This window comes from Leptodactylus fuscus, chromosome 7 (assembly GCF_031893055.1).
Source record: "Leptodactylus fuscus isolate aLepFus1 chromosome 7, aLepFus1.hap2, whole genome shotgun sequence".
NCBI classification, from domain to species: Eukaryota; Metazoa; Chordata; class Amphibia; order Anura; family Leptodactylidae; genus Leptodactylus; species Leptodactylus fuscus.
Genome location: NC_134271.1, coordinates 11,528,246 through 11,553,445, shown reverse-complemented (window position 1 = coordinate 11,553,445; position 25,200 = coordinate 11,528,246). Strand labels below are relative to the sequence as shown.

Below are 25,200 nucleotides of genomic sequence, written 5' to 3'. Positions count from 1 at the left end.
CGAATTGGGCCTTAGATAGAGAGCTATGGAGATGCAGAGACAATATCTAAATGAGGTTTGTATGGGTTTCCCATGTTTCCTCCAACACTCCAAAGACCTACATGATGGATTGCGAGCCAATATCTGTAGAGCGCTGCGGAATATGTTGGCGCTAAAGAAGTAAAACCGCTAAATAATGTCTAGATGTATAAATTGTTGCATCCGTGTTCTCTCCTCTGTCAATGACCTGAGTATCTTCTTAAAGGGCCACACGAAGTATCTCGGCACACCACACGGTCTTTGTCCTACTCCATCATGTTCTAGTGACGCGACGCCAGTTTATTTTGCAATATCGTTCCATTGGAAACCACAAAAACGACCATTATCATGGCTTACTAGTAAGGGACAAATACATTCCGCTGCGGCCGCAGAGAGGCCCCACTAGGACGCCCATTCAAGATTGATTTATGGATTTGATTCATAGCCATTTTCCCATAGAAGATAACGGTATAAATAGCAACAGATTGAAAGATTGGGCTCGCCAGCACGTGGACACTTCCTGTTGTGCAAAGGGATCCTGCACACAGCAGCGCTTGTTCGGTGCTACTAGTAACAGCTGGGTGGTGGGTAAGGAGGGAGGGCGCTCCGTAACCCTTGTACAAATAGAGGAAAAGTTATCCTGAAATATCCTGCAGAATCTTATAGGGGTAACCAGCGCCGGCCGTGAGTAGCGCAACCAAAAAGGGGGCCATACATTGCATTGAACTGACCGAAATTGGTAAAATAGGTGCATTTAACCCCCATCACCAAACTGTCTAGGCTTACCCTAAATCCAATGGATCCGCCCACTTTGGGTGCGGTTTAATAAACCACACCCTCATTTTAAACTGGGACATGTCTGACCCAGCAACCCTGTAGGATTGGAGGGAATTTGCTGCCACTTTGGATTTTTGCATAGATGATAATGTAACTAGAGTCTATAGATAGATTTGAGTATACGGACAAGAATTTGTCCCTAGATTCACATGTAGGGGTCAAGTTTTCACTATGTTTTGTACCCCTTTCATATCGTGTTATAGCAGGTTGTTACCCACGGGGGCAGCACTTGTGTTGCTGTGAGATTTTGGACTTTGGATCCTCCACCTCACACTCTACGCTTTCATCATTTTACTGACAGCTGAGACCAAGATCAAGAAACCCGACTCAAAGTCAAACCATCCCCTTATTAACATCCCAAGGTGTCACAGACGGAAAGTATCTGCCACCTGGCCCTGCAAGTCTATCACTGCCAGATCATCACACACCCCCACAAAAACTCCCTGACATGATCCGGGGCGGAAGGAACATCTGTGACCCTCCTGAAGAAGTCTCCAAATCCAAATATCTTACATCGAAAGTGTATGTGATTGTGTATTTGATACAATGTATCCAGAATGTAGAGGACTCAATGTACCAATAGTGTAGGGGATTAAATGTACCAATAGTGTATGGGATACAATGTACCCATAGTGTGCATGATACAATGTACCCATAGTGTACGGGATACAATGTACCAATAGTGTACGGGATACAATGTACCCATAGTGTGCATGATACAATGTACCCATAGTGTATGGGATACAATGTACCAATAGTCTACGGGATACAATGTACCCATAGTGTGCATGATACAATGTACCTATAGTCTACGGGATACAATGTACCAATAGTGTATGGGATACAATGTACCCATAGTGTGCATGATACAATGTACCCATAATGTACGGGATACAATGTGCGTTTAGTGTATGGGATACAATGTACCAATAGTTTATGGGATACAATGTACGATTAGTGTACGGGATACAACGTACCAATAGTGTATGAGATACAATGTACCAATAGTGTAGGGGATACAATGTACTAATAGTGTAGGCGACATAGTATACCAATATTGTAGGGGATACAATGTGCCCATAGTGTAGGGGATACTGTGCACCAATAGTGTAGGAGATACAGTCTGCCCATAGTATAGGGCAGGGGTAGGGAACGTACGGCTCTCTAGCTATTGTAAAACTACAACTCCCAGCATGCATACTTGCTCTGCTGTTCTTGGAACTCCCATGGAAGTGAATGGAGCATACTGGGAGTTGTAGTCTCACAGCAGCTGGAGAGCTGAAGGTTCCCTACCCCTGGTACAGGGGAATAATAATAATACATTTTATTTATATAGCGCCAACATATTCCGCAGCGCTGTACAATTTGTAGGGTTCAGATACAGACAGATACAAAACAAAGAACGTCATTTCACACAATGGGACTGAGGGCCCTGCTCACAAGAGCTTACAATCGATGAGGTAGAGGGGATGACACAAGAGGTAGCAGGGGCAGCATTGCTTATACAGGGGTCAGACAATTTTGTAATAGAGGTTGCAGCCATTACACAAACAAAGCTTTATGGGCCGTCACTAGTAGTGTCCTTTAACATTTGGATAGAGCATGGACAAATATGTTAGGCTGAAAAGGCATCAAGAAGGGTTTGCATTTGGAATTGTGATCAGCCTGTCTGAAAAAATGCGTCTTTAGTTTGCGTTTGAAACTGTAGAAATTGGGAGTTAATCTGATTGTCCGGGGTAGAGCATTCCAGAGAAGTGGTGCAGCTCGGGAGAAGTCTTGTATACAAGCGGGGGAGGTTCTGATAATAGAGGATGTAAGTGTTAGGTCATTGAGTGAGCGGAGAACACGGGTTGGGCGGTAGAGAGAGATGAAGGAGGAAATGTAGGGAGGTGCGGCATTATGGAGAGCCTTGTGGATGAGAGTGATAACTTTATATTTTATTCTATATTGAATGGGCAGCCAATGTAGCGACTGGCACAGACCGGAGGCCTCGCTGTAGCGTCTAGCCTGATAGATGAGCCTGGCCGCTGCATTCAGAATAGATTGTAGAGGAGAGAGTTTAGTGAGGGGAAGACCGATTAGTAAGGAGTTACAGTAGTCAAGGCGAGAATGAATCAGAGAGACAATAAGTGTCTTTAGTGTATCTCTGGTAAGGAAAGGGTGTATTCTGGAGATATTTTTGAGGTGGAGGTGACATGAACGTGCAAGTGATTCAATATGAGGGGTGAAGGAAAGGTCTGCGTCAAACATGACCCCGAGGCAGCGGGCCTGCTGCCTAGGAGTTATAGTAAGGCCTGAGACTGTAATGGATATATCAGGGACAGATCTGGGGATACTGTGTACTGATAATTCAGGTGATAGAAAGTACTGATACTGTATTAGCTTTATGTGCCGGGTGCCTGGTATGGGTGAGTATCATCAGTATTAGATTGCTTGGTGTCCGACCCCCAGCACCACCGCCAATCAAGTTGGTTCAGAAAGTAACACAGAAAATAGAGCCAGGTGCACAGCTGTATTCTCTGCCTAGTGGGCGAGCTGGGTTACTGCAGCTCAGTGCCCTTTAATTCTTAAGCAGGGGAGTAGCTAGGGGAGGGGGTCACAGGGGTATTTGCTCCATGTGCTGGGTTTTAGAGGAGAGGCGCCAACAAGCACAATTCCCTTGGCCAGGGTGCAGGGCACTGAACTGAATCTTTGCCCTGGGTGAAGTAAAGCCGACCCCTCCTTGGCTCTCTCCACATCTTTTTGTCACATTTCTTTAGCTTTCGGACCTCCTGAAGATTTTCTGCAAAATGTCTAAATCTGTCTGACAAATAAAGTCTCCTAATCTCCCTCTATCAGCGCTGCACCAGTAAGATGGCGGATACTGAGACATACACCATGGCTTATACCCCGGGCCTCCACCTGACTCTGACAACTCCTGACTAATCTTTTCTTCCTAACCCGAGAGTTAATAACTTTCTAAGCAGAATATCCAGAGATATCCAGACAGACGACAGGATGGGAAGATTTATGTTACCCCATACAGTTAGGGCCAGAAATATTTGGACAGTGACACAAGTTTTGTTATTTTAGCTGTTTACTAAAACATGTTCAGAAATACAATTATATATATAATATGGGCTGAAAGTGCACACTCCCAGCTGCAATATGAGAGTTTCCACATCCAAATCGGAGAAAGGGTTTAGGAATCATAGCTCTGTAATGCATAGCTTCCTCTTTTTCAAGGGACCAAAAGTAATTGGACAATGGACTCTAAGGGCTGCAATTAACTCTGAAGGCGTCTCCCTCGTAAACCTGTAATCAATGAAGTAGTTAAAAGGTCTGGGGTTGATTCCAGGTGTGTGGTTTTGCATTTGGAAGCTGTTGCTGTTACCAGACAACATGCGCTCAAAGGAACTCTCAATTGAGGTGAAGCAGAACATCCTGAGGCTGAAAAAAAAGAAAAAATCCATCAGAGAGATAGCAGACATGCTTGGAGTAGCAAAATCAACAGTCGGGTACATTCTAAGAAAAAAGGAATTGACTGGTGAGCTTGGGAACTCAAAAAGGCCTGGGCGTCCACGGATGACAACAGTGGTGGATGATCGCCGCATACTTTATTTGGTCAAGAATAACCCGTTCACAACATCAACTGAAGTCCAGAACACTCTCAGTGAAGTAGGTGTATCTGTCTCTAAGTCAACAGTAAAGAGAAGACTCCATGAAAGTAAATACAAAGGGTTCACATCTAGATGCAAACCATTCATCAATTCCAAAAATAGACAGGCCAGAGTTAAATTTGCTGAAAAACACCTCAAGAAGCCAGCTCAGTTCTGGAAAAGTATTCTATGGACAGATGAGACAAAGATCAACCTGTACCAGAATGATGGGAAGAAAAAAGTTTGGAGAAGAAAGGGAACGGCACATGATCCAAGGCACACCACATCCTCGGTAAAACATGGTGGAGGCAACGTGATGGCATGGGCATGCATGGCTTTCAATGGCACTGGGTCACTTGTGTTTATTGATGACATAACAGCAGACAAGAGTAGCCGGATGAATTCTGAAGTGTACCGGGATATACTTTCAGCCCAGATTCAGCCAAATGCTGCCAAGTTGATCGGACGGCGCTTCATAGTACAGATGGACAATGACCCCAAGCATACAGCCAAAGCTACCCAGGAGTTCATGAATGCAAAAAAGTGGAACATTCTGCAATGGCCAAGTCAATCACCAGATCTTAACCCAATTGAGCATGCATTTCACTTGCTCAAATCCAGACTTAAGGCGGAAAGACCTACAAACAAGCAAGACCTGAAGGCTGCGGCTGTAAAGGCCTGGCAAAGCATTAAGAAGGAGGAAACCCAGCGTTTGGTGATGTCCATGGGTTCCAGACTTAAGGCAGTGATTGCCTCCAAAGGATTCGCAACAAAATATTGAAAAAAAAAAAATATTTTGTTTGGGTTATGTTTATTTGTCCAATTACTTTTGAGCTCCTAAAATGTGGTGTGTTTGTAAAGAAATGTGTACAATTCCTACATTTTCTATCAGATATTTTTGTTCAACCCTTCAAATTAAACGTTACAATCTGCACTTGAATTCTGTTGTAGAGGTTTCATTTCAAATCCAATGTGGTGGCATGCAGAGCCCAACTCGCGAAAATTGTGTCACTGTCCAAATATTTCTGGCCCTAACTGTATGTGCGGTGTACATAATACTATATGGCGGCAGCCCTAGTAATAGCCCAGCTCTGCTAAGTGCAACTCAGCAGAGCGGATGACGAGTGCAGCATTTAGTGCATCAATATCCTAATGGTCACATATCTTACGTCTTATATCAGCACACTCATCGTCTCTTCCTGTAAACTCCCCATTGATCTGATCTGGTAATGTATGATCCTTCTAGGAACACAACAGGAATCTGAAGGGTTGTATTATGTATACTCTGTGGATATTATATATTTGGGCACTATATGGCAGTATTATGTGTCCTTTTTGGATATTTCATACTATGTGGGTATTATATGGTGATATTATGTGCCATCTTTGAATACGGCATGTCATTTGGTGATTATATGTCGATATTATGTATCCTCTTTGGATGCTTCATATTATTTAGCCATTATATTAGCGGTATGTTATGTCCTCTTTGGATATTGCATATTATTTGGGCACTATATGGCAGGATTATGTATCCTCATTGGATATTGCACAGTATTTGGGCACTATATGGTGGTATTATGTCCTTTCTTTGGATAATGAATATTATTTCGGTACTATATGGCGGTATTATGTATCCTCTTTGGATACTGCATATTATTTGGGCACTATATTGGTGATAAGTTATATCCTCTTTGGATATTGCATATGATTTGGGAACTATATGGCAGTATTATGTGTCCTGTTTGTAAGCAGCATATTATTTGGGCACTATATGGTGGTATTATGTGTTCTCTTTGAATACAGCATATTATTTGGCACTATATAGTGGTATTATGTGTTTTCTTTGAATACAGCATATTATTTGGGCACTATATGACGGTATTATGTGTTCTCTTTGAATACAGCATATTATTTGGGCACTATATGGCGGTATTATGTGTTCTCTTTGAATACAGCATATTATTTGGGCACTATATGGCGGTATTATGTGTTCTCTTTGAATACAGCATATTATTTGGGCACTATATGGTGGTATTATGTGTCCTCTTTGGACATGACCCTTACTGTACCTTATACAGAGGGGATCTTCTTATGAATCCATATGGGTCTGTGTTCCATCCAATGCTGTATTGCAATGTGCTATACCGTAATACCACATAGTAGGATATCACCATATAAGAACACACACCCAGTACACCTACACTGGCGCCTACTGTTGGGCCAGTCTTGCAAGTGTGATTTAGTTTTTATTAGTCAGCAAGAAATAAACTAGGTCATACTGGAGAAATGGAAGAGATAAATTTGGAATTTTAAGAGCTTTTCTTCTCTGTGTATCCGATGAGAAGACGAAGTTACTAGGACAAAGGTCTACATTACGCAAGTTCATTAAAGGGGCCTTCCAGGATTACGGGATTGATGACCTATCCTTATATCAGATCAATGGAGACTGACACCCGACACCTGCACCGATCAGCTGTTTGAAGATGCTGCGACCTCTTCATTATTTACCAGTCATGGGTCTGTACATACAGTGCCATGGCATATGGCAGGTGGGGGCCTTGTTACAGATTTTGGATTGGGGTCCAGGAACTTGAAGAGTATGACCAAAGATGGCGAACCGATTTGTTACAAGCTGGATTCGACTTGAATATTCCAAAAGTTTTGAATTCGTCCTGAACCCAAAACTTTAGGGGATCGTCACATGCACACGAGGGTGAAGAGACCCCAGAGTATAAAAGGTGGCGGCCTCATGATGCTTGACGCGGAACATGTGACCGCTCAGACCCAATCACAGGCCTCAGCAGTGACCCTGGGCGTATGATGTCACCAAGAAGGATACAGAGAGCACCGTGGTGGCCACGAGGAGGCCCAGAAGAGATGAGGGACGGTAGTATAATTGCTTTTTTATTTTTTATTTGTTTCAGACCGCTGGGGTCTGAAACAAATTTTCAGAGATGCGCCAAAGCGTAAAAAAACTGTAAGTGTTGCGTCCGGTGTGTGATATCACAATAACAGCTCAGTTCTGTTCGCTCTCTGATATCTCGCTCGGATGCCGCCATCACTCATCGCTCTCTCGTGTTGTTTTTTTTACTCTCTACAAACAGTTTACTCAAATATTCTTTCCAACAAGTCGTAAATCTCAGAAATCCCATAAATCTCATCACAAACAACAAAACAAGAGTAAAGAGCAGCGGCGGTCACATCCGGGAGGCTCCTGCAGTGAGAGCGGACCAGCCTCGGGTCCAATAAATAGAAATCTGATGGGGCCGCCCTGGAGCACTGGGTAAGATTCACAATGAACCGGGTCGTAGCTGCCGTCGTGTACTTGTAGTTGTGCAGTTCTCGTCAAAGTCTCTTCATGTTGGCAGTGTGTAAAGGTCTATCTGAAGGGTCTTTGAGGCCTCCACGGTGATAGAGATGTCTAGCAATTAACTGTAGGCGGAACCAGACCTAAAGTGCTTACTTGTTCTACAGCACCCCCACAGGGGAAATCAGACATTACACATTTCCATTAAAATCTATATGTATATGGGTCATACTGTGGCATATCACTGGGGGTCATAACCTTCTGATCAGTGGGTGATAGGTCCTTCTCATAGTGTTGCGTGATGGGACATCTTGATGTTACTTCACAACGATAATTGGCTACACAAGCCAATATTAACAATTCAGCAACTGAATCATTTTGGGTTCATCTAGACTTTAGAGTCCCCTTCTTCCACCAAATAATACCTCAGGCCAGTCATTCAGATAATGTATCTAAGGCCAGCCTTACACTTTATATAGCTGTCTCTCCTGACCATTTGATACACTTTCATGCATAGCCAAGAACAGTATGTACTATGAATGGGGAAAGGGTAGAAAGCTGCTGTCCGTCATCTCTGTCCCCTCCAGACCCCTATGTTCCCCCTCCTAGACTCCTCTCCCCTGTCGAGATCCCTCTGTGCTTCTCTAGAATACTCTTCCCCCATTCCTTACCCCTCTTTCCCCCTTCCAGACTCATCTGTTCCCTTCTAGACCCCTCTTTCTTCTTCCAGCCCCTTCTATCCTTTCCAGACGTCTTTGGACCCCTCCAGACCCCTCTTTCTCCTCTTTTGCCCTCTAGACCTCTCTCCCCACTCCACTGTTGTTCTCTAGACCCCCTCTGCCCCACTTGCAGACCTCTCTATTCCCCTCCTCTGTTGCTCTCTTGATCCCTTTGCCCCCCTTGCAGACCTCTCTATCCCCATCTATCCTTCCAAACCCTTCTGTCCATTTAAGACTACTCCAGTCTTGGCTTACTTCTCCAAAAGCAAGAGGATCCGACATGTTGAAATCCAACATCTGCCATTCCAGCAGAGTTATGAGACCTCAAACACATTAGATGGTCTTTAAGACTATTATTTCATGGAAAATAAGGCTTCAGTCATACCTGCGTTGGGTGACCATTTGGGGACTCCATCCCCGATTCTGATTGAAATATGTGGAAGCAAGCAGGTCTTTTTTCTCCGCTGATTTCAGACGTAAACCTTGCAGACTCCATTATAGTCTAGGTGGTCCATGGGTAATCACTTTTTAAGCAGATTGGGTTTCTGTCTTTTGGGTCCCCAAACGGACCCGAAGAATGGAAATCCCAACACTAGTGCAAACTTAGCATAAGAAATAGGAACTTTTTAGGTAGGCCCAAATGGAATATGCGGCTATGGAGCTCGTGGAGAGAATGACTAAGCTTAGGATGACTTCATGCCTAATTTTACAAATACTACACTAGGCCAAGGCCCAAAAGCGATCCCTTATCTTAGTAGTGATGGGACCCCAATCTATCAGACCTTTATCCACAGGTTAGATGATACGATTTATGAGACGACCCCCTTATCCAAAACTTCTAGTCTTAGCGGCAGATCACAACAGTATTGTGCGGTATTAAGTTGTCTTGTTGCACAGATCGATAAAAAAAATTTTTATTGGAGCTTCCAATGGTCTACCTTATGTTTTTACCCCGGCTCCCATCGCTCCCCCCTCCGTCCTTGCAGCACACAGGTTAAACCAAGCACACTTTAGGAATGCGCCAAATATTTTCTTGACAATAAATCCTCGTGAAGCAGGAGACAGGTTTATTTTAAGCCGTGTATTACCAGATTTGCTTCAGTAAAAATGTTTAGAGTCTGAGTGAAAAAAAGGCACCACGAGATTAGATCTCAAAAAGAGAGATGCGTAGAATGGGAAAAATATTGTGATTAGCAAAACCACTTCCACATTCTCTCTGGAGACACGGTCGTCTCGGCTTATTTATGGTTTGCGGCCGGCCAACATCTTTACGGGAGGGAGCCGAGGTATGGCCACTTATGTAAACACTTAAGAGATAAGTGGAGGACAAGTAGTATGGTTATTGGGGCGTAAGTAAGTCAGTGTAAATATGTGCAACCCCTCCAAAAGGTTGTACTGCTGCAAGATGCGGATGAGGATGGGGTCAAGTTCTATACCTTGTGCAAATTTGGAAAAGTTTTACAACTGTGTAGGTAACGATGAGCACAAGGTGGTGCACTCACTACTCAGTCGGTCCATGATATTCTCTCTGCGAAAAATTTGCACCAGGGAATTCCCTTTCCGTAGACTTCTATTCTCTACTGGGTCCCCGGGATTTTGCATAGTGGAAGCCATCAGATGGTTCCCTTAAAAAGGTGCAAAATTTGAAGTATGGTGGTAGGCGATGGCCGAATATAGCTAGCCATGTAAATGGGACTTGTCAACCCCATTGTCAACTGGCTAGGGTCTTAAAGGAAACCTCTCACCTTTAAGAGTCTGTTACCAATTGCCCCATGTCAGGGCAAAAAAATTCTTCCTGATTCCAAATTCAGCAATCTGTATAAAACCCAGATCAACTTGTCTTGTGACGAGAGATTTAGTCGGCACATTGTGTAGACATTACGGTGGCTCACAAAGACCAACTCAATGACCACGGGTCACCAATGGAGACAATCTGCTCTGGCCATAGAAAGCTCATGTTTTGCTGTGGTTACGGCCATTTTCGCACTACACAAACAGGTCCGGTCAAGTTTCATGAGGTCACTATTGGGAATCTTGATACCACTTCCTCACCTGTATGTGGTCAACTTACTACAGAAGCTCGTAGGCCTGATCATGTTACCGACCCGCGGTAAACTTTACTTGTAATGATCCTTATTCATCCCTGGTTAATGGAGCTGAACAAACGAAGTCGCCTGAAGTTCCCGGGTGCAAAATCTGTAACTGAGCCCCAATACCTGTTCTAATACTGGTGGCGTCTTATCACTGGTGGCACTATAGGGGTTGCAGCTATGACAGGCCCCAGAAGCGAGGGGTTTCTCTTACCACACCAGGGCTGGAAAAAAATATTTGCCTCGTAAATTTATTCCCTCCTGTCCTCTGGTGCACTGGTGAGTTTATACACAGCCTTCCACTATCAGAAAGGATCAAAGTAACCCTTTCATGCCAAAAATAGCAGTTGGACAGCACTGTAGCCTATAGTAAGGGGGTGTGGGGGGCACTGATGGGGGATGGGAAGCTTGTTGTGAAGGAGTCATCATGGTGGTCTGGGCTGGATAGAGAAGGAAAGGGAAATGTAGATGCTGCTAAAATATACAGATGGGACGGGGCTGAGGCCATCATGTGGGGGGCCCAAGCTTAGCTTTTGCACCAGGGCCTGTGAACCTTACATTACACCTCTTCTTATATACGCCCCGTCACATACCCCAGCTCTCTCGCTGTCTCTATAATCTTATCCTTTTGTATACCTTTCCCTTACCTATGTAGCAGAGTTGTACATGTTTCCAGTAAATATTTAGTCACGTCCATAGCTTATAATTCTGTCCGGGCGCGATAACATCTCTGCACTTGTCCTATCTGGCAATTTGCTCCCCGCTCACACTTCTTGTTCCTATTGGAGATAGCCATCGCGCTTTGGAATTTGTCCTTCGGAGGCCGGCGGGCGCAGCCAGTATTATTTTGGGTCTGTTTATGCTCTATAAATATGTTATCTCAGGCCCGGAGGAGATATACAATAAATGAGTAATATTTTAGTTTGCAGACCAGCTGCGTTACGTCTGGGTGATGTCTTAAGAATGTATTTTTTTCCTCTGTGAGACATTCTGGCTGCCGTGCCTTTCGCGGTGACTGCCTGATGTTGTGCACACAGCGCTATAGTCTCGTTGTTTAGACAAGCGCTCATCGGAACTGCGGCCTCCGTGGGAATTAGATGGGAAATTAGCAGCTCCGAGGGCTCCCCGTGTCTATTATTAGCCTCCTCAGCTTTTAACTGGAAAACATGGGAATGACACAGACCTGCTCTATTTATAGGGCTCGGTATCATACATGGGATCTAGCAGTCATCTCAATGCCATGCGGGGCCGCTGCCGAATGCTTGACCAACACCTGGGGCACAGTTTCTATGCCACTGTCTTACTGCCTAATACAACTTCATTATCGCTTACCGTAGCGCCTACATATTACATAACATAGGGTCATGGTTTCCAGAAGATCGTATTCTATATATCACTAGTACCAGAGTATGTATTCCCTGGGGTACCGAAACACAGTGTACAGAGCTGACACTGCATAGTGTAGTGGCGAGCCGGACTCTTGTAACTCAACTCAAATTTCATGATCTTCATTAGCTCCAGGTCTTTATATCATTTGATAGATGGCGCTTCATTGATTCCAGCACAGTTGGAATTTTTTCTATAACCCACACCATTCCTGAGCAGTAGGCACTGTTAGTTACAGCACCCAATACATTACAATCCATTAGGCTCTATACCAGGTGGGCGGTCCTGGAATGTCTGCTCTCGGTTAGGACCGCCCACATTACAGCTCAGCTGAAACTAACAGCACTGATTGCTCAGGAATGGTAGAGGCTAGAGAAGAACTTCCAACTGCATCGGAATCAGTGAAGACTAAAGGAAATAAAGAACGGAGGATAGAGGAGGCCATATCGGACACAACCCATAGAAAGCAGTGAAAGTGTTTGTGGGAAAAAGCAGAACTATTTTTTTCAAATCCTGGGTGATCCTATTAACTAAGAATTTATTATGAATTTCTTATTAAGGTAATTGGAAATACATTTTGTAAACCAAGTAACCCCCTTGGGTCGTCCCTATGGTTTTAACATAACTGTTGTGTCCTCCATTGACTTCAATGAATAAATCAAAATTGCTGAATAATTCCATAGTCTAGAAGATTTTGGTCTCCAGGGACTGTGCCCAGCTGTAAATAGCAATGAAGGGTCCATTAGGTTCTTAAACAGACATCAAATCATGGCAATGGCCATAGCTGCAAGACGAAACCGAAAACAGGATGTGAACTGCCATATGTATATAGAGGGAGATTTATTACTGCAGTAGTACCATAAAAAGCGTGGAGTCACTGTGTACATGCATTACATTACTGACCCTGAGTTACATCCTGCATTATACTCCAGAGCTGCGCTCACTATTCTGCTGGTGCAGTCACTGTGTACATACATTACATTACTTATCCTGTATTATACTCCAGAGCTGCGCTCACTATTCTGCTGGTACAGTCACTGTGTACATACATTACATTACTTATCCTGTATTATACTCCAGAGCTGCGCTCACTATTCTGCTGGTACAGTCACTGTGTACATACATTACATTACTTATCCTGTATTATACTCCAGAGCTGCGCTCACTATTCTGCTGGTGCAGTCACTGTGTACATACATTACATTACTTATCCTGTATTATACTCCAGAGCTGCGCTCACTATTCTGCTGGTGCAGTCACTGTGTACATACATTACATTACTTATCCTGTATTATACTCCAGAGCTGCGCTCACTATTCTGCTGGTGCAGTCACTGTGTACATACATTACATTACTTATCCTGTATTATACTCCAGAGCTGCGCTCACTATTCTGCTGGTGCAGTCACTGTGTACATACATTACTTATCCTGTATTATACTCCAGAGCTGCGCTCAGTATTCTGCTGGTGCAGTCACTGTGTACATACATTACATTACTTATCCTGTATTATACTCCAGAGCTGCGCTCACTATTCTGCTGGTGCAGTCACTGTGTACATACATTACTTATCCTGTATTATACTCCAGAGCTGCGCTCAGTATTCTGCTGGTGCAGTCACTGCGTACATACATTACATTACTTATCCTGTATTATACTCCAGAGCTGCGCTCACTATTCTGCTGGTGCAGTCACTGTGTACATACATTACATTACTTATCCTGTATTATACTCCAGAGCTGCGCTCACTATTCTGCTGGTGCAGTCACTGTGTACATACACTACATTACTTATCCTGTATTATACTCCGGAGCTGCGCTCACTATTCTGCTGGTGCAGTCACTGTGTACATACATTACATTACTTATCCTGTATTATACTCCGGAGCTGCGCTCACTATTCTGCTGGTGCAGTCACTGTGTACATACATTACATTACTTATCCTGTATTATACTCCGGAGCTGCGCTCACTATTCTGCTGGTGCAGTCACTGTGTACATACATTACATTACTTATCCTGTATTATACTCCAGAGCTGCGCTCACTACTCTGCTGGTGCAGTCACTGTGTACATACATTACATTACTTATCCTGTATTATACTCCGGAGCTGCACTCACTATTCTGCTGGTGCAGTCACTGTGTACATACATTACATTACTTATCCTATATTATACTCCAGAGCTGCGCTCACTATTCTGCTGGTGCAGTCACTGTGTACATACATTACATTACTTAGGCTGCATTCACACTGAGTAACGCTGGCGTTTTTTGTGCTCATTTTTGCACATAGCGCCGCGTTAATGCTGCGTATACGCCGCATTTGCGCCGTTCAATGCGACCGTAAAATAGCACGGCGCAAACGCGGCGTTAACACGGCGTTCACGCGGCGCTATGTGCAAAAATAAACACAAAAAACGCCAGCGTTACTCAGTGTGAATGCAGCCTTATCCTGTATTATACCCCAGAGCTGCGCTCACTATTCTGCTTGGGCAGTGACTGTGTACATACATTACATTACGTATCCAGCTCTGGAGTATAATACAGACTGTAATATTAGTCCAGTACAGTATAGGTAACTTAGGACTGTCTTCTTACGATGACCTTCCACCTCTATGACAATAGTCTTCAGAGCCGATTACGTCTTCACTTTTCTATAGATCTCCTCAGACATATCTCGCACGGTGTGATGCTTGACCTGTTGAAGCCCAAACAACTACGACTATAATCCTTAGACACGCTGTCTCCTACTATGTGTGAAATATCTGCAAGGCAAGACCGAGGAGTTGTCAGTCACTACCCGTCTACTCCTGGTTACTTCTCTTGTACAGGTGAACATTCTCATCTTCACCTCAGATTTTACCTCTGTTATCTTACTTCTTTCTGGATATAAGGGCATTTTTCAAGTCAGATGGCCGGCAGTAGTCGGTTTGCCACTTATACAACCACACGTGTGTTGAGCGCAGACTTCGGCACGGTTGCCTCTAAGGTGGTGACCTGTAAAATCTTATGGTGGTCAATTGGCGCGATGTAATGTAGAGTAAATCAAAGTATGTAGTAAAATACAAAGTAACAATCTTATAATAGTTCTATCCAGACTGCCCCATTACAGGGCCATCAAAGCCTCTCCCAGTAACAGTGACGATGTGGTCCTACCCCGGTGGCATCAAAGGACGAGTTAGTAGAGTGTGTACATGTATAGGGCCAGCTGCTGGGGTCACTCAGACCATTATGACTGGCTGTAGACTGTACCCCATCAATACCGCCATCATAGCGCTCTCCTATGTAGTGTCAGAGCATCTCATTCATAGTCCCCTCAGGGTATATTGCCATCAGAGGGCTCCCATAGCAGTAATGGGTGTCTCTAGATCAATTTAGGACTCTGCTTCATTCCCAGATACGGATTTCACAAAGCCTACACACATGAGGGGGTTCAGGACACTGGGTTGCATCTCACAAATATGGGGAGAGGAAAGAAATTTAAGGACGGGGATTCCTGTTATTCAACAGTAAGGTCTGTACAGCTTGAGGTCTAGTTAGACAGCTGGGTTCCTGCAGCTTAAGTCTGCCCTACAAGAGTTATAGTTTTGTAACCATTTAAAGGGGTTCTCTGGGCCTTTTTATTATGTACATCAATATATGATCAATGCAGGGGCCAATTCTGATGAACTGCTGCTGGGTCTCATACTATACAGTATACAGAGTCGTACGCAGAGGGCTCATAGTGGCTATGTGAGGGTACTGCAGCTCAGTCCCCATTCACTCATGCAGTAATGTTAGAGGGGCACCATACAATTTACGGATCCCTCTGCTTCCAACTCCATACATTCTGTAGTACTGGACATGGCAGAAGTCATGAACAGCTGATCAGTCTAGGAGCAGCGTGTCCCCCGCTCCTATCAGAAAAGATACTAAAGTGCATACAGTAGACAAACGTCCATAGTGTTCACACTGCAGACGTCCTCACGACCATCACTACCACTCCCAATATGAGGACAGATGGTGACTTACTGCTATCTGGTTGCAATTTGCAAGTGAGATGTATGAATCCCAAAACATGAATCCTGCGGGTATTACAGGGCCGTCTCCAAATACATCCGAAGCCTCCAGTACATTGGAATCCTTCATTCCACCTCCAGTAATGTCTTTGGCTTTAATCACACCAGGCTGTAATCTCCTGATCTCAGAAGACGTTGTAATTTATCCTGTGTGTGAACTTTTCCTGGATGCGGCAGCTTACATACCTCTTATAGTAATCCTCCCGAGTCCTGGGTGGTGCAGCACGGCCCCAGGCAAGCAATTTGTAGATCATCTGGGACATGGGAAAATCCTGCCAAAAATGATCCTTTGATATGTCCTATAGATAGATTTCAGAGGGTGATATCGGGGTCAGCACCAGATCCAGGGCTGGGCTGAGCACGAGCAAACATGGGCCCAGGGGCGTGACTTAAAGGAGGGCAAAGACTACGGTCTTATCTGGGCCCAGGAGTCCTAGGGAACCCATAAGGTGAGGAGATCAGTACTGTAAGCAATACATTATAGTTTTGGTCTGGACACATTGGGGCCCAGAAGCTTTATGTTATGTGGGACCATTGGAACTGGAAATCTCAAAGCTTGTTAGTTAAGGATTGGGTAGACAGGGGGTCCACATACCCTAAAAGAATATCCATCCTAGGACTAGTAATGATATAGGACTTCTTTTAAATTAAAAAAGTTGTCCCGCCATAGCAAATTCTGACCTACCCAGAGGGTAAGTCCTCACTCGCTGAGAGACCAAGCCCTAGGACCATTATGGTTCCCAATAACAGGGTCCCATTTCTCCTGTGTTAATAGAGCAGTATATCATGGACATAGCACTGTCGGACCTTTCAGGGGAGTAGATATCGGTAGGGGGTATTTATCAAGACTGGAGTTTGCTATGCCAGTCTTGACCTCCCCTGTGTGAGGTGAGAGAGATTTGAGTATATTATAATAAATCTACCAGGCTGTGAGCAGACCTGTCCTCTCCCCCTGAGTCCCCTCTCAGTCTCACCTACTTTTTTGCAAAATTTTGGTACAAAATTGGTTCTAGAAGAATACAGTACCATATGGCGATACATGGAGTATCTAATGGTGAGCAATGCAGACCTGTAGAACTCCTATGTAGTATCGAGGCTGAGCATATATAGGTTACATTAGATTCACACTAGTGACTGCCTGTCCATTGTTCTGGCCCATCAGGGGGCCTCGTACGACGGAGAGTTGGACCACTAAGACTACGGTTACACACAGAGCCCAGCAGACCCCATCGGCTATAATGGTGTCCATCTGGCATCTGTTGTTTTGAAACTGAAAGCAGTGGAAAAAAAATGTCCTCCATCCAATTTTCGGCGGACTCCAATGGAGACGCCAGTGCAGATGTGAAACCAGCCTCAGCCACAAAGCAGAAAACCATTCTTCCTTGTGATAGTCTCTACTGGTCTGGTTAGAAGTTGACCATAAAGTGTCCTCTTCTCGGGATCTCCAGCGATCAGCTGTGATCTTTATACTGAGTAAAGTGTTTAATTTCTCTGCAGTGCCACCACAGGACAAATGAAGTATTACACAGTGTCCATTAATATCAATGAATTGCCTTTGTAATACAGGACAGGTCCTCCAGAACAAGAGACGCTCTTTACAACCTACAGATGGGATCCTGAACAGTGGATCATTGACCCCTGACTTACTAAAATTTGGAAATCCCAAAAGATTAAGCTCACGCTTCATACGTGGCAAGGAGAATTATGGCGGATCCCGCTGTGACAACTATATGTGTCTTCAGGTTTCTAATTACTTGATGCCATGAAGAAGTTGTCGAGCTGGATGGTTTCTATTATACGTGTGATAATTCCGGCTCGGTGCGTTCAGCTACAAAAAATTCACATGTAAAGTATGTGGAGCGCCGCTAGGTATCAGATACGCAGCTTGACTCATCGGGTTTCCTAGAGATAAGCCTTAGCTACCCTGTAACACAAGCTCCGAACATAGTAGTTTCCTGGTCAGAGCTGTATTCATATATTAAACATGGGCACTACAAGCATTGACTGGGACTTAGGTCTAGAACTGCTGACTCACATTATAGGGGTCAATTTTGGGTAAATCACAAAAAAATCAATAATTCAGTGTAAGGAAGAAACTCATCAAGAGTGGTAACGGATCAAAATGTAGAAAAAAGAGGCAAAAAGTACATAAAAGATAATATAAAAGGATAAAAATGCATAAAAGAAAATATAAAAGGCCAAAAATATGCAAAAATACAAGGCCAAAAATATATAGAAGCTAATATAAAAGACCAAAACTACACAGGAGAAGGTTTAAAAGGTCCAAATGCATAAAAAAAATCTATAAAAGGCCCAAAAAATGCCAAAAAAAACCCCTCAAAAGGACCAAAAACCTATAACGAATTAACTCCTAAAAATACCTAAAACCATTTATCATTGAAGAAAATATATTTTAAAAAAATACACGGAAGAAGGGCCAAAATGCAAAAAATAATCTATAAAAACAAACCCAAAAAGGTCCAAAAATCTCTAAAAAAAAAAAAAAAAAAAAAAAAAAAAAAAATTTTGCAGCTAAAAATACCTAAAAGAAAATATAATAGAAAAAAAAATGTAGCAGGCAAAAGTAATATAGAATGGAAAATTAGAGAAAGCAAAACTACGTAGAAGAAAAATGTAAAAGGCCAAAATTAAATAAAATCTAAAAGTCCAAAATATGCAAATAACAAAAGTGATAAAAAAAAAATAAAAAATTTTGAAGCGGCTAAAAATACATAAAAGAAAATGTCATAGAAAAAAAATATAAATGGCCAAAACCCCCCGAAAGAATGAACAAGGGACAAAAATACTCCAAAATTATTGATTCTCCAACCTTTTAAGTAGAATATTTCTAATATGAAATCTCGATTTATACTCAATAAAAAAATTTTTTTTAATGGCCTCCTCCTCCCCTTATATCCGGCCCCTCTATTCATACAATTTCTATGGTTTCCATTCATCCATGACACTGTGATAAGTTTTTGAAAGGCTCCAAGTGGATCCCATTGGAGTACTGACTTCCATTATGACACTGATATGTTTTTAAAATATTCTTGCCATCAAAAATAGCGAAACCCCAACAAAAATTTACCCCACTAGATAACTGTATGGACGTTTCCTGGGTTCACACTAGCGTTGGGGTTTCCGTCCTTTGGGTCCACCCAAAAAATGGAAACCTAATCTGCTTAGAAAGTGGTTACCTGTGGAAACCCGCAGACCCCATAGTCTATAATGGGGTCTACTGGGTTAACGTCAACGTATTTCAAGCGAAATCGGGGAATGAAACGCACAATTTTTTAAAAAAAAGTCTTCCCCAAACTGTTAGTTCTTGACAAAATTTCTTAACAAAATTTCTTAACAAAATCCTGATGCGTTTTCCTTCCTCCCGTATTACATCTACACGTTCCATACTCGGGTCACCATGAGCTAAAAGTCGTCACCTGCTGTAGTAAAACCTATATATAATATTTTTGGACAAAAACGTCAACCCTTCAAAAAAAAAAAAAAAAAAAAAAAAATTCAAAAATTTTCTATGAAAATATTTCCTATCCAAGATGATAACTTCCTCAATAATTGTTTCATTCTCTTATCGAAGGTTGAGAAGTCGAATTGACCATGAAACCTTCCAATAATCAAGACAGGCCACAAGGGATGAGGCACCATAGTACCATCTACCCAAATTTTTACCCCCTCCCCATGCACCTAGGCATCTTCCAGGTGACTCTCTATCTCTAAAACACAATGCAGTCCCATAGGTTAGTGGTTCCTCCTACTAAGACAAATTTCCGACTCGCATGGACAATTTTTTGGGTCCCCAAGTGGAACCCTGTAGATCTAGGGTAACTTAATAGCCCCCTACTGACTGACACTTCATAAAGAGGGACAGATGGGAAGTAGGACATGAGCCCTGACCCTGCACATCCTATCCACTGACCTGCAGTTGACCACTCGTCCGCGGTAGGAGGGTCCTCATGGTCAACGGGCTCCTTCTCCTCCATCCTGAGACTTCTTCGGATTGAGTCACAGCTAGAGATCAGCGAGTTTCCTTTTTTAGGGCGTTTTATGAAAAGTAAACAGATGTCAGGCTTCACGTGTCTTCATCCCAAGTGGAGTCCCCACCCTCTTGTGCACCTCCACTAGTAGGACGAGGCTTGGAGGAGAAGAGTCCCTGGACAGGCACTGACTCATGTAACAAAGGGCTGTCACAGGGCACAACACCTTGGTCAGTGACTAATACATCCAGAAAGCAATGGCTAGAGATCCCTCCTGCACTTTCTTGGGGGCACCTTGCAGGTCTTCTTCTTGCAGGTGGCTCTGAGGGTCTGTTACATCCTGTTGCTCTGCCGGTTGCCCCCTTTGCCAGTCTTCTGCCTGCCCTCCTTGCCTTCACATACTCTGTGCACTTTTCAGAGTACTCAGCAGAATCTTTATGGCCGGGAGGGGGGAGAGGAGACGCAATGTGTCAGTGGCAATGAGATACACAACCCTTACTGCCACTACTCCGATAAATATTTAGACAGGACCCCAGAGAGAGGAGATTTTCTAAACATTTGTCTCTCGGATCATTTCTACAAGCTTGTCTCTATCTCATACTGGAACCTCTGCACTCAAACACTCAGGGGGTCACATACTTTTCACATTTCAATAGGTATTTGATTGTTTTCTTGCGCGGTACAATGGAAATCTGAGAACCTGCTGTTACATCGCAGTTCAGACCTAGCAGAGCTGAGTTAGTCACTGAGTACACTTTATCACCGTGTAGTTTGTAATCACAGAATGAAGCAAAAATATGTAAAAATCACAAAATGTATCACAATGACACAAAACGCGCAGTGTACACACAATACTCAATGTATCTGCTGACAGAACTTACACTGTGTGTATACAATCACTTGTGTACACAACAGGCAATAGTGCGGCTACAAAAGGTCATTTTGTGGTGCAGAATTTGATTTGGTCACATGGAAATTTAGGTTGTGACATCGTATGGTTTATATACAACATTACAAAATTATTAGTGTGTATTCTGTGAAAAACAGCTTGAAACTTCTGAAAATCCAAATCGAATCCAGTTTATGAATCAATTTGCTCATCTATCTATCTATCTATCTTCTATCTATCTATCTCGTTCATATCTATCTATGTATCTCCTATCTATCTATCTATCTATCTATCTATCTATCTATCTATCTATCTATCTATCTATCTATCTATCTCATATCTATCTATCTATCTTCTATCTATCTCGCTCATATCTATCTATCTATCTATCTATCTATCTATCTATCTCATATCTATCTATCTATCTTCTATCTATCTCGCTCATATCTATCTATCTATCTATCTATCTATCTATCTATCTATCTATCTTCTATCTATCTATCTATCTATCTATCTATCTATCTTCTATCTATCTATCTCGTTCATATCTATCTATCTATCTATCTATCTATCTATCTATCTCATATCTATCTATCTATCTTCTATCTATCTCGCTCATATCTATCTATCTATCTATCTATCTATCTCATATCTATCTATCTATCTTCTATCTATCTCGCTCATATCTATCTATCTATCTATCTATCTCATATCTATCTATCTATCTATCTATCTTCTATCTATCTATCTATCTATCTATCTATCTATCTTCTATCTATCTATCTCGTTCATATCTATCTATCTATCTATCTATCTATCTATCTATCTATCTATGTATCTCCTATCTATCTATCTATCTATCTATCTCATATCTATCTATCTATCTATCTATCTATCTATCTATCTATCTATCTATCTATCTATCTTCTATCTATCTATCTATCTATCTATCTATCTATCTATCTTCTATCTATCTATCTCGTTCATATCTATCTATGTATCTCCTATCTATCTATCTATCTATCTATCTATCTATCTATCTATCTATCTCATATCTATCTATCTATCTATCTATCTATCTATCTATCTATCTTCTATCTATCTATCTCGTTCATATCTATCTATGTATCTCCTATCTATCTATCTATCTATCTATCTATCTATCTATCTATCTATCTATCTTCTATCTATCTATCTCGTTCATATCTATCTATGTATCTCCTATCTATCTATCTATCTCCTATCTATCTATCTATCTATCTATCTATCTATCTATCTCATATCTATCTATCTATCTTCTATCTATCTCGCTCATATCTATCTATCTATCTATCTATCTATCTATCTATCTTATATCTATCTATCTATCTATCTATCTATCTATCTATCTATCTATGTATCATCTATCTATCTATCTATCTATCTATCTATCTATCTCCTATCTATCTATCTATCTATCTATCTATCTATCTATCTATCTATCTATCTATCTCCTATCTATCTATCTATCTTCTATCTATCTTGCTCATATCTATCTATCTATCTATCTATCTATCTCATATCTATCTATCTTCTATCTATCTCGCTCATATCTATCTATCTATCTATCTATCTATCTATCTATCTATCTTCTATCTATCTATCTCGTTCATATCTATGTATCTCCTATCTATCTATCTATCTATCTATCTATCTATCTATCTATCTCCTATCTATCTATCTATCTATCTATCTATCTATCTATCTATCTATCTATCTATCTCATATCTATCTATCTATCTATCTTCTATCTATCTCGCTCATATCTATCTATCTATCTATCTATCTATCTATCTTATATCTATCTATCTATCTATCTATCTATCTATCTATCTATGTATCATCTATCTATCTATCTATCTATCTATCTTCTATCTATCTTGCTCATATCTATCTATCTATCTATCTATCTATCTATCTTCTATCTATCTATCTATCTATCTATCTCATATCTATCTATCTTCTATCTATCTCGCTCATATCTATCTATCTCCTATCTATCTGTCTGTCTATCTATCTATCTATCTATCTATCTCATATCTATCTATCTTCTATCTATCTCGCTCATATCTATCTATCTCCTATCTATCTATCTGTCTATCTATCTATCTATCTATCTATCTATCTATCTATCTATCTCTTATCTATCTATCTATCTATCTTATATCTATCTATCTATCTATCTATCTATCTATCTATCTATCTATCTATGTATCATCTATCTATCTATCTATCTCCTATCTATCTATCTATCTATCTATCTATCTATCTATCTATCTATCTATCTCCTATCTATCTATCTATCTTCTATCTATCTTGCTCATATCTATCTATCTATCTATCTATCTATCTATCTATCTATCTATCTATCTTCTATCTATCTATCTATCTATCTATCTATCTATCTATCTCATATCTATCTATCTTCTATCTATCTCGCTCATATCTATCTATCTCCTATCTATCTATCTGTCTATCTATCTATCTATCTATCTATCTATCTATCTCCTATCTATCTATCTATCTATCTATCTATCTATCTATCTATCTCTTATCTATCTATCTATCTATCTATCTATCTATCTATCTCCTATCTATCTATCTCTGTATGGTGTGACATGTTCCACCAGTTTTCCGTTCTTCTCCGGCCCGCTGTGATTTTCCGTAGACACACAGGAGAATGTTGTCTATTGTGTAGGGCAGGTGGATGTATGGAAGAATAAAAGCTCTGTGTGTATGGAGCGTGACAACACTGTCTCAGTCTGCAATATCCGGACGTCATAACGTGAGCAAATACTTGTATGTATCAGATGTATTTGTATACGTGCGATTGTTCTGTGTACAGTAGAGAAGGTTTCGGGGTGGGGGGGGGGCTCTTACATTTTAAGCCTTCGTGTTCTCATACGTCAGTCAGATAGAAATATCTTGTTCTGTTGTCTGGAGGGCTGGCGGCCTGTCTGGCTTATAAAGGCAGAGCAGAAGGCGCCGGTGTGTATACCATTAAACGCGTTCACCGATGTCGCCACCGCCATAGGGTAAGCACTATAAATCCTGCTGGGCTGGAATCACACATGCAGGTTTTTTGGTGCAGTTTTTGGAGCCAAAACAAGAAATGAATTCTTAAGGAACGGCAAATCTAAAGCAAGGATTTACAGTATACCGCTACTACGTCTTCCTGCAGGATCCATCTTTGTCTTAGGTTTTAAAAAAAACTGCATCAGAACCTGCATGTGCGTTTCCAGCCAAAGTGTTTCCCCATAACATGACCTTGTGCGAGTGCGGTGGGGCGGTGAGAGACAGGAGCAGCTGACGGGGCTGAGCGAGGCTCACATCTAAGATTTAAAGGTCACTACGAGATGTTTATCGTGCTATCGAATGCGCGTACATATATCTCTGCTCCCACATACGTTATATCGGCACTCATGTTACATACACGTATACTGCATGTCTGTCTATAGGGACACCTACCTACGGTATACCTGTATACATACACCAGCTCATCCATATGTTCCTACAGCTAAAATTCCTGCGACTACAGCTCAGCCCTTGATTGAGTAGAGCTGCAGTACCAGGGACAGCCACATTTGTATGTATGGCGCTATTGTAAACAAGTGCAAGTGCAGCACCATATATTTGGTGGCATATCCTCTGGATAGGCACGGGACCCATCTGGTCTGTGGACATGTTATACGTCTCTGCTTGAATACGACTGAGCTGCTGTGAGCTGCAATACTTGACACAGCCACAACTAACTGTATGGCGCTGTGTAAACAATGAAGTAGCGCTATGGAGCCATCACTGGGTGTTCTGAGATTTGGGCCTTTACCCATTTTTCGGGCATGTGCACTGATGACTTATCCTTAGCATAGGTCAATATGTCATCGGGTGGGGTCCGACACCCAGGACCCCCCAAATCAGCTGGTTAAAGTGGTTACAGTATTCGGGTGAGTGCTGTGGCCTCGTCACTAAATACCGAGCACAGCGCCATATATTGTATAGTGGCCATGCTTGGTACTGCAGCTCAGCCCCATATACTTAAATGGGGCTGAGCTTCCGCTGTATCAAGTGACCACTGAACATGAGGTCATTGGCATAGGAACAAGGCCGCAGTGCTCATGAGAGTCTCTTCAAACGCTGATCGGTCGGGGTCTCGGGTGTTGGATCCCCACTGATCATCAATATACATGAACCCCTTTAACCTCTAACTAAAGCTATTAAAGGAACCGTCC

The 25,200-nt window shown here is 42.1% G+C and overlaps 1 protein-coding gene across 2 annotated transcripts in view; it reads right to left on the bottom strand.

Annotated features, from left to right (window-relative positions):
* Nucleotides 1-20,433, bottom strand: part of ANO1 (anoctamin 1) — an 84,269-nt gene extending 63,836 nt beyond the window's left edge. For both annotated transcript variants that reach the window (XM_075280993.1, XM_075280994.1), the window contains exon 1: nucleotides 19,986-20,433. In XM_075280993.1, the coding sequence (XP_075137094.1) occupies nucleotides 19,986-20,049 (64 nt within the window). In that variant the 5' untranslated portion in view covers nucleotides 20,050-20,433. The remainder of the gene's footprint in view (nucleotides 1-19,985) is intronic.
* Nucleotides 20,434-25,200: the final 4,767 nt, after the last annotated feature.